Source organism: Ursus americanus, chromosome 12, assembly GCF_024610735.1.
Source record: "Ursus americanus isolate L20-20 chromosome 12, mUrsAme1.1.p, whole genome shotgun sequence".
NCBI classification, from domain to species: Eukaryota; Metazoa; Chordata; class Mammalia; order Carnivora; family Ursidae; genus Ursus; species Ursus americanus.
In genome coordinates, this window is record NC_142138.1 from 16,350,253 (window position 1) to 16,361,593 (window position 11,341).

At 36.5% G+C, this 11,341-nt stretch overlaps 1 protein-coding gene across 1 annotated transcript in view; it reads left to right on the forward strand.

The window, feature by feature from the left end:
- Positions 1-11,341, forward strand: part of HOOK1 (hook microtubule tethering protein 1) — a 62,737-nt gene that overhangs the window by 47,537 nt on the left and 3,859 nt on the right. Inside the window, exons 16-21 of the mRNA XM_045802217.2 lie at positions 1,422-1,515; positions 3,176-3,210; positions 3,758-3,840; positions 4,448-4,548; positions 7,353-7,454; positions 9,834-9,902. Coding sequence (XP_045658173.1) covers positions 1,422-1,515; positions 3,176-3,210; positions 3,758-3,840; positions 4,448-4,548; positions 7,353-7,454; positions 9,834-9,902 — 484 coding nt within the window. The remainder of the gene's footprint in view (positions 1-1,421; positions 1,516-3,175; positions 3,211-3,757; positions 3,841-4,447; positions 4,549-7,352; positions 7,455-9,833; positions 9,903-11,341) is intronic.

Genomic DNA, 11,341 nt, shown 5'->3' on the forward strand with positions numbered 1-11,341 from the left:
GTTTATTCTCGAATTTCATTTATATGTCTTGACAATCCACAGAAAATTTAACAAATGGATAAATGGCAGTCTGGCTTTGGGCTGCCGTCTGTACATGGACGGACCATAGACTGTGGAGTCAAATTTGAGCCCCCTCTATTTAAATGTATTAGCTGTTCTGTCCTGGGCAAGTTAAACTCACACTTAGTGTCTTTAGCTGTAAAAGCAAATGGTGTATTCATCTGATACCAATGAGGTGCTCAAGAATTAGAATATTAAGAATATATAACATTGATACAGTGTTCACTATATGCCAGGCACTTTGCTAAGCACCTTTTTGGTATTCACTCAGAAATCCTCACAGTAACTCTGAGGTGAGAATTGTAATTATCTCTTTTTTATAGATAAGGAAGCTGAGGTCCAAGGAGGCTGAGTAACTAGTCCAGAGTTATAAGCTAGTAAATTCTCAATCCCACATTTGAACTTTCTGTCAATCTGATTCCTGAGTCCAGACTCTTAACCACTATGCTAACTTGACTCTTACAAATAGCATATTTTGCTATAAAAGTATTTGATTTTATTTGACCAAACTTTACTAGATCTTAGAGCCCACCAGGAATTTTAGGCACACTTGAACCTTGTCTCTCAAACTTGTATATATAGTATTACATCAACATTTTAGCTTTCTGAAGGGACCATCCGATATTACTGTCCTGTACAGTTCAATATCAGCACTGGAGATACGAAGTTTCAGCTTTTAAAGAGTTGCTGTAGGAAGATAGACATATGACTAATGATTATATTATGTGGTACCTGCAATAATGGAACAGCAGAGAGTTATAATAGGCAGGTGTGTTGGGTCATAAATACATGAAAAGAGACAGTGAGATACTTACTTTTGCTGGTAACCTCAGCGGAGGTAACTCTTAAGCAGGGTTTTAAAGAACGACATTTTGCCAAGTTAGAAATGTACTAGTTGCTAGTGTTAGTCTCTTTAATTTAAATAAAAAGTTATGAAGAAATGGTTGGGAAATGGTAGGCCTTTGTCAATACACTGTGAAATCTGAAACAAGTAGAAACCTTGTTCCCATTCATTAAAGATACACGTATAGGAAAACTGAGCTACTTTCCTCAGTTTTTGTACCAGCGAGGACAGTGCAGAATCGATGTGCTTTTGCAGCTGGCACAGAAGTATCTGAAATCTTTAAATGTGGGCATATATACTTCCATGATAAAATGTCTTCTCTTTAAAAAATGTTTTCTTGCAAGTAGCCTACTATACTTACACTATATACTATACGTAGCCACAGACAATTGTTGGACATTTGTTCTTGCTACTAAATGCAGACTTTGTGAGTTAAATTGCACGAACGTACCTTCGTAGATCCATAACTGCTTTGACTTTCAAAACAAACAAATACATATGATTCATCTTACAATAGGCTGAGCAAAGAGCGTATCCGAGAATTGCAGCAGCAGATTGAGGACCTCCAGAAATCTTTACAGGACCAAGGCTCCAAGTCTGAAGGAGAAAGTGTAAGTAACTTAAACATCGTAATAATTCTGCTGCCCGTGGACGCTCCGCCCTAAGTCCTGACGCCCAAATTAGTCCTGTATTTGAAAGTGCTACCCTTGTCTTTGGGGGTACCCTCGAATACCGTATATATCTGCATAACAGATGCAGTGATTTTGCCAACTTGGAGCCTATAAATTAATCGTATGTATTGGAAGGTGATTTCTATCTGTCCTGCTTCAGCAGCTACACCTAGATTCATGGTAACTCCTGATTGAGAGCGTGCTATGAGTGAGGTCTTCACAGCTCTTTGCTCAGGCTCGAGAAAAGTCCTGGTAAGAGTGGTCAGCAGCCAGAATTGAGGAAAACTTCTAACAGGAAGGAGAGAGTGAGACCATGATTTCTACCAAAGAGCATCAAAGTGGATCATACCAACCTCCAAAGGACAGAAACTTTAATGCAGTTTTGAAGACATCAGTCACCCCTTATTTCTTCCCTCCTTGCAAGCGGACTTACGGCCTCACCATTTCTAATGGGCTTTTGAAGGCAAACACTGTAGGTGACAGATAAGAGGACTCAGCAGAGACCAAACGGCCCAAATCTGAATATACCTAGCAGTGTGCTGTGGCTGGGTCTCTGTATGCAGAGGGGAAAAGAAGTAACAGTGAAGGGAGGAAGGCATTTAATTAAAACAACAACAAAATGATAGGGCTCAGTGTACGTTAGATACTGGGTAGGCACAATGGGAGGTGGTTCTGCCTGTGTTGACGGGGGAGAGAGCTATGAAGAGTAAGTAGAGATGAGAAAGAAGACTGAAAGGGTTGGGTTTCCTCTCTGTCTTTTATATGCTTTATATGATTTTCTCTTTTTTCCCTGGGGGCTTGGAAAATAGAAATCGTCTCATGCATGGCGGCATCTCGTATGTGCATATATACGGTATTGTAACCTCTCTAATACAAATATTTTTCTAATCCACATTAGGGAATACTTTGGGGATTCTATCTGGGGGAGTACATTTTTGGATTGCAGTATTTTTAAAGATTTTATTTTCTCTTTTTAAAATGTATTAGTGTCTGAGTTATATTTCAGATTATTTATTTTAAACCCTTCATTTATTCAGTAGATGATCTTGAACCAGTATTGCGGTTTAAACTCCTGCTTTTTAAAGAGGAAGTTTATGTTTTAAATTTTACTTTTTAACAAAATCCACTTGCTTCGTTTTGATGTTAATATTAAAGTGCTTGCATTTGTAATGATAAAGCTTTATTATAAAGATAATTATTTAAGTCTGTTCTTCATTAAAGGCCTAAAATCTTCAAATTTATATTTTAAATAATGATTTTTAAATGTTTGATACTCCTCAGTATATCACATTCAGCTTGCATTTGCTATTTTTCTTCAAATTTAAATTTTATTTTCATGGTATTCAGAAATATGAAGCATTATTCTTTTTACTATTGTACTCATCCTTCTTTCATTTCTTAACCTCCTTTCCTTTCCCTTTGAAGTAAAAAATACCTAAAATTTTATGTTTTTACAAGTATGTTATTAGAAATACAAATTTTTGAAACATTTATAATTTTAAATTACATACTTCAAAAGGAGGTAAAGAGATTTTGATGTCTGGAAAATTTGTCTTTGTCACAATAGTTATCTTACAGCAACTTTTTTTAATTTTTATAGTCCAGCAAACTAAAGCAGAAGTTGGAAGCTCATATGTAAGTAAACTGATATTTCATTTCAAATATGAGAGGGGAAGGGTTTTAAAAACTTCTAAAGTTAGTATCCTTTTCTGATTTTGTTTCTAAGAAAAATCCCCTGATGGCAGTTGAATGTTCACCACTGCTACCAAGAAGTGAAAAGAAAAATGTTCTAAGATGTTGAGCCCGCCTGCCAGTGATCCCAGATCCTACATTTTTCAATCACTAATGTCATTTGAAGAGTTTACAAAGCAGACAACTGTCACAACTTGACTATGTGGAGATGTGGGATGTTTAACCAATAAAATATTTCCTTTGACTTTCTTAGGAAGCAAGGATGGCAAGGGGAAAAAATTAACATTTTTAGCACCCATCATGTACAGGCAGTTTACCTTCTCCCAGCAGCCCCTATAATATTTGGCAGGTATGACTCCTATTTCACCGGTGAGGAGATTCAGGATCAGGAAGTGATTTGCCCTCAGTCCACAAATGTTATGTGGCAGAAATCAGTGTTCCTTCTTAGGTCTGTTTGCTTCCAAAACTCCATGCTCTTTCCACTACTTAGGGAAAAACTAACTGAGGTCCAGGAAGAATTACAGAAGAAACAAGAACTCATTGAAGATCTTCAGCCAGATGTAAACCAGAATGGTAGGTATTTGTAAAGACCTGGATTAGACTACGTCTAAGGACTTGCCCTTTTTAGTTGAAGGATGCAAGAACTGTGTATGTTTCTGGACACTCCATAAATACATACATTGCAAATAAGAACCATGATAATTTTCTAGTGATTTAAGTAATTAATAAATTATCTAATCTTAAAGCAAAAAAAAATCTAATAAAATGAACTGATTGATATATAGGAGTATCAAACATTGTAAAATAGAGTTAATACTATGGAAATGTAAATAAAATAATGTATAATCAAAGTAAGCTTTAAACATTGTGTAGAAGGAATGCTTTATATTCTTATGATGGTTGTGATTACATTGTAAAGTGTATTTTCTCATTGAAACATTTGAGAGAAAGGAGAAAAAAAGCTGGATAAAGCAAACTATAGATATTTTTTAAGAAAAAATAATATGAAATGATCATATTGGTTGTAGTTCAAAAGTTTTAAATAAGAATTTATTACAAAGAAGAAATAAACATTTCTCTTTTAAGTTCTCTTATCAGTCTTTAGAAAAAAATATGACAAATACAATTTTTGTGTGGAGTATTTTAAATTGGTCATGTTTCATTTCCTTTTCAATAACAGCACAAAAAATCAATGAACTTGAAGCTGCTCTTCAGAAGAAAGATGAAGATATGAAAGCGATGGAGGAGAGATATAAAATGTACTTGGAGAAAGCAAGAAATGTGAGTGATTGATCTTTCGAAGCCCAGGTCTTCTGACTCAGGTTGTGATTAGGCCAGTCCCACCAGGGGACTGTTCCTCCTCTCCGTGTCACATCACTTTTCTCCCTCTCCCCTGCCTTGCGGGTCAGTTCTCATGCTCTCTCCCTCTCACTCATCAGCATCAGGTAAAATAAACACAGGGCTTTCTTGGGACAGTTTCAGCGGAGACTGAAGTGACCCCATTAGGGGAGATGACTGTTAGGAAGTGTGGAACCTTTAGCTCTTAAAGTGAACATTTGCCTTTTGTGAAAATTGAGCTCTTCAGACTTGTTTAAAATTGTTTTAGCATTCAGTCTAGATTAGACAAGTAAGCACTATTCTGATGTTTACCAGACTAATTTTTCTTTTTTCTTATTTCAAACTTAAATATCTGTATGTACTATTCTCATAAAATCTTTAATTTCCATGAATGCTGTATATTTTCCTAATTAATTATAAGTATTCTCTCTTAGAGAATGTTAATATACTTATTTCTAGTTATTGAATAAAAGAGGATTATATGATGAAGCTTTAAAATGCTGCTAATATGTCTGTTCTCTTTATGTTTACGTTTTATATTTATTAAGTTGTAAGTAGTACCTGCAGCAACAGATAAATCTCAAGATCTCAGGGCTTAATAGGTGTAAGTTACTTCTTGATCACAGGAAGCCCATCTTTCAGTGGGGGAAGGGCTCTGCTCCGTGCAACCTGCCAGAGCCCCCAGCAGACAAGGCTTTGCCTTCTTGAGCGTGGCATTCCCAGGCTCACTCGAGCTAGTCAGCTGGTAGACGAGGGAGGCCAGCCTAGACTGTACTGGAGGAGACTCGTGATGGGGCAGGCCTAGGAGCCGTGAACCCCTTTCACCCTCATTTCAGTGGGCATAACTCAGGCACACAGCTCCACCCACCATCTAGAGAGCCCTGGTAAACATATGCAGTCAGTCTGCCACAGGCCAGCTTCTCTCAACTACAAAAGTGTAAATGCTTTTAGTAGAAAATGTAAAACATAGGAAGGTTCTCAGGGATAACTGCGATTAACTTTTTGGTGTATTTTCTTAACAGAGCATTTTTTTCAATGTATATTGTCTCCGCGATTGCTGACCATAATACAGACCACACACACACACAAACACACAATTTGTATGATCATAGCACATGTGATTTTAAAAGTTAAAACACATTTTAAAAGTTAAAATAATAGTTTCCTCATGTTATGTAAATGTAATTTAATAATTATTGAGCACCTATTATACTAGGCACTGGGAATACAGCAGTAAACAGGACAGACACTTATGGAGCAGACTTTGCAAAATAAAAGAACAGCTGTATGATATTCAGTTGAGTGGGGTATATCATAATTGACTTAGTTATCATCATTCTGGTGTTGGAAATAGTTCATTTCCATTTCTTTTTCCTTCTTGCTTCTAGAAATAAGACTATAGGCAACATATTTAAACAGAAAGCTTGCCCCTTATTTTGGTTTATTATCTTAGCCTTGTTCCTAGGTTAATGGGTCAAATGGAAGTTCTAGGTCAAAGGGTAAGAGAATTTTAATAAGATGCTTGATACGTACTCCTAAATGATATTCTAAAAGGATTGCAGCTAAATAGACAAAGCACTGACAATGAATACCATATTCTTGTCATCATCGAGCACTATCATTTAAAAAAACAATTGCTTGTATAATAAATATGATTTCATTTTTTTTACCTTTATGTTATTTGGAGGGAAATTAATTATAGTAACATAATGCCCATGATAGAAAATTTAGAAAATATAGAAAAGTCACAGTCATACTTTTTATCACTTAGAGGTAACAAATTATGATATGTCTTTGTAATTAAATTGTGATTTAAACTCTGCTTTTATAAGGTGAACTCCATGAGGGCAGGTACCGCGTGTCCTGTATCCCCACGGGCCCCTGTCGGTGCCTGCCACGTTTGGCGCTCACCAAATTGTTTTGAACGAACCTCAGGAATGTTTAGCATATTACCTTTTAGTCTTTTTCCTCTACCTCTATAAATAGAGGTGAGATCTTCCTAACTCTTCAGATCATTTTAAATCTTTGTTAATAGATTTGTGATTGTATCATACAGATGACCTTATTATTGGAAATTTGTTTTTGCTCCTGATTTACACCTGATATTTCTGAGTTAATTTCTTGTTATACGGCTGGCTGCATTGTCTGGTTGAGTCTCCAAACAGCATTCTGACTGAGTATCTTTTACCTAACTTTTCATAATTCCCGTAAATGTGATTGAGCCACCCTCTGGTTTGCAGACAAAATCACCAATTTCTATTAAAGTGATCTTTTATACTGAATTACATTTAACTAGATAATGGTAGTAAAAAAAATTGTTGCTATGAATTTTTTTGTTGCTTACTTTGTACAATCAGTAAGTTCCCGTATAATTATCAAATTCATTTTAATTAAAACAAACTCAAGTCATATAAATATGGAAAGTGTTATTTTAAGACCTTAGTTCCCAAAGCTTAATAAGACTAAATTATGTCTGAGTACCAAGCCATTCTAGAGAAGGGAAATTTTATTTTGGGAGAGGGATCTTTCCATTTTTGTACTGAACTTTGTTACCATAGTCCCTTTATAGAATGCGGTTTTTGTTAGTCAGATTTAATTGCTCAATAAGCCATAGTTATTACCTGGATAATTTTGCTTTCTGGAGAATTTTCCACTTTATTTACAGAGATACTAGGGACGATGTTCTTATATTTCAGTACTTGATAAATCAGATAAAGTAAATGTAAAATTTTTTTTTTCTTAAACAGGTAATAAAAACTTTAGATCCCAAATTAAATCCAGCATCAGCTGAAATAATGCTCCTTAGAAAGCAGTTGGCAGAGAAGGAGAGAAGAATTGAGATTCTGGAGGTAAAATTTTCGTATTCACACATCTCCTTTTAATTACTCTGTGTGACCCTGGTTATTAATTGCTGTCATATACCTGCCGTAAATGATCAAGTCTCACAAGAGGTTGGTTGGGGTCAGAAGTTAGAGGCGTCACGTTTTCGTGCTCTGGGTTCATTACAGTCTTCCTAGCCCGCGCGATCGGTCTCTGCGAGCGTATGTACTGTACTGTGTTCTCTCTTCCCCACAACAGCCAGGCATGTGGGTGTCCCTCAGTGTCTAACAGAGTTCTGATACAGTATTAGCTCCTTTTAAAATTATGTGGATTAGAGTTCATTCAGGAAATATAAATGAAAGAAAGAAGAAACGAAACTCACCTTTTAAAAAAGGTACTGTACTCAGTTAACCAGATTTTCTTTCTCTTTTCTTCTCCCTATTCCTCACTTGAACCTAAGTAAACTCCTTAGTTGCAATTCCTGGGGGAAGAAAGTGCTCACAGAATCCAGTAAGCCCTTGCACTAAAGTGGCAGTCTTGGTTATTAATCATGCACAGCTATGTTAGGGATGACATCTTCTCATTAATTAGCTGAGTCTTTAAATTTTAGAAGTTATTTCTGTGCTAATGATGATATCATTTCTACTATCTGGGTTAAGTATGTTAGTCTGGAATTGTGTGTTTATAGATTTTATAATTGGGCATGTTGTAGTTTCCTTTGCAAAGTGTTTTACAAAACTATTTTTAATACTACGTTGAGATGTGATACTATTCTTCAGGTCCGTATGTACTTCCTTATAATAATGTATGTGCAATTGCAGAGGCATGATGAGTTCTATAGACTATAGCCTTGAAATTTTCATAATTGATAGTAGGGTTCTTTTTAAATCAATTAGGAATGTTGTATTTCAGAGAAACAAGTTATATTCACTTACCGTTTTCTTCATGTTATTTCTGAGCCGGTAGATATGGACTGTAGTGGCAACATTTTGTCTAAAGACTGGACATTCAGAGTGCACACCAGCCTTATGTGCACTGCCTCAGTGCTTGTCCAGGCCATGTCAGGGGCTGTAAAAAGCACTGAATAGAGGTATCTCTCTGAAGAAACACTGTTCATTCTACAGGGTCCAACTTACATGTCTCTTCCTCCATCCAGCTTTTGTGCATTCCTTAGGCAGAGTTGGTTATCTCTCCGCAACCATTTCCATGTATTTTGAACTCAGGATTTCGCCCTACCGTAGCGTTGTTCTTCTTTTTGGTGTGTGTCAGAGTGTTTTGAGGGCAGAGGCTGTATCTGATATCTCTGTGCTCCCAGCGTTAAATGTCACAGAAATCGGAGGCCAGGGTGACTGCTTTATTGGTAAATTCTCTTAAAGTCATCACCTCTCCTCTCTGGTCCTCGGTCTCCTCATTGGTCAAATAATGAGACTAGGACTGAAAAATCCCTGACCTCTAAGTCGTACTGATTACTCACTTCCCAGTGGAACCCAATGAGAATGTGCATCATTACTGATGCTTGAAATGCGGCTCCCTGCCAAGTAGAATGACAGAAGGACACCTCGGACTGTAGGGCTTTGAGGAGAAACCTGAGTTACATCACAGCAGATGGGCCTTTAGTTGACACGTATTTTTCTGTGCATATACTGTAAGAAGCACAAATGTAAGGTAAATGAAAAGTAATGTAAATAGCAGTGGGTATTTTATCTGCCATCCCTCTTGGGGAGTCTTTGTCTGGAGTGGATGTGAGCCAGATAAAGGCCCTCTTGCCTCCCTCATTTCTTGTATGCTTTTTGTATCGTGAGCATCTGGCTGTGGGAACATTCAAATGGTTTAGTTTGTAACTTTTTATATGAATCAGCTGTATCTGGAGCTCAATGAAATTACAAAATTTGCTATATTTGAGGAATTAAGAAATGGATATCTAGGGTAGCGTGCAAATATGGCCACAGGCCATCTAGTATACACATCACCAGGAATTAATAGATAAAATTTTGTGTTAAGCTTTATAGAGATTTTAAAGGGTTTTCTGGGATATGTTCTACTATATCCTCTTTCTCCTTGGTTTGACTCCGTAGGTTTAGCTCTGTTTTGTCCTCTAAGCCGGTTTCTTTCTTCTCTGGACGTAGGGGACAGTAGCTTGAGAATCACTGGTTTCTTGTTTGTTGTTGGTGTTGAACATCTGTTCTCCCAGTAAAACTTCTGAAATAAAATATCTGCTAGTCATGGTCTTATTCTTTCTTAAAGGCACCGTGCGTGCATTCTCCTGATTCTGTTCCGATTCTGACTGCTTTATACCGCACAGTACATTTTTTTAAAATTCTCTAAATGAGCACAGTGAAAACGTGATTCCATTTTTGGTAGTTTGGGTTTATCTATGGGATCTTGATAGTCCTTGTATCTTTTTCCAGAGTGAATGTAAAGTAGCAAAATTCCGTGATTATGAAGAAAAACTCATTGTTTCTGCCTGGTACAATAAGGTGAGTTGATGTTCAGCCAGTGATTGGCTGTTGTGTTTATCAAACATTTTGACCATGAACCATAGGAGGAAATATATTTTATACCACAAATCAGTACCTGTACATGTTTACCTACATAACTGAATAGAAGTTGTACTCAGCTATCTCCTGTCATAGATTCTCTCTCTCTCTCTCTCTTTTTTAACGTTGATCATACTTAGAATTGTATATTTCAGTTTAATGTTTTTGGTTGATTTTGACCTTCTCAGAATCACTAAATTGATTTTGTGACTCCTCATCCTTTAGTTGATACACACGAAGCACACCTGCAACAGTTCATAAATATTTCAAAAATTATCTTATTTGAGTGAAAATATTTAATTTGTGCTTTATAATGGGTTTCTGCAGAAGTAGGAATATCTGTGCAATGCAAAATTAAGTGCTTCTAGTACTCACCATCTATTTTAACATCCCGTAAAGCCTCTTAAGTGTGTCTGTCACTGTGTTGTTGTTGTTTTTTTATCAGGAATACTCTTCAGTAACTGTCTGTCTTAACAAGGAGAGAGTAGTGTGAAATTATTTGAAGTGTATTTTATTTTGTCATCCTTACTATCGGCAAGATGTTTTCAAGCATTTCATGGTGTCTTTGGTTCTTTTGGGTTATTTTAATCCACAGAGAGAGTAACTCAGCCATTGTCTACTTTAGCTGCTGCTTGTTTATATGAGAGAATATCGGTTTATGGACTCTGTCCATGTGTGAACCCTGTGCTTTACCACATAGAACTGGTTGTCCTTCTTCAAATATGCCTGCTCTTTTATGCCCTGTACTTTTTGTCTGTGCTCTTTCCTTCTCTTCTCTATTTGGTAAAATCTGGCTTAATTTAGCAAGGCCTCGAAGGAAATTATATGTGAAATGTTCCCCGGAACCTTCCCTCATGAGTCAGTCATGACCAGGACCTAGTTAAGAACGGGAACTGTGTATTACTTTCTTTGTTCCTCTGTAGCCTCTTGATACATAAGTTATTAAAGATATTAGAGCCAAATAACACATTCTTTATTCATTTTCTACCCATGTCTTTTGAGCATTTACTGTATTCTGTGTATTACACTAGTTACTCATGGTTCTAAGCTTAGTAGAATTCTGTTATGTGGTCTAGTGAGAAAAAGTAATGATTTCTCGTACCAAGAAACCCAACATCCACAATTGCAGTAATTTGTTATGTATTTTTATGTAGATAGACGATAGTGAATTTAAATTATGATGGTTCTCAGATTTTGGCATGCATCAGAATATAGGTTAAAACACAAGTCATTGGACTCATCTGCAGAACTTCTGATTTAGTAGGTCTCGGAAGAATCTACAAGTTGAACTTGCATTTTTAACAAATTCCCAGTGGTGCGAATGATAACCTGGGGACCACGTTTGAGAACCATTGATCTAAGTTTTTCTGTGGTGCTTA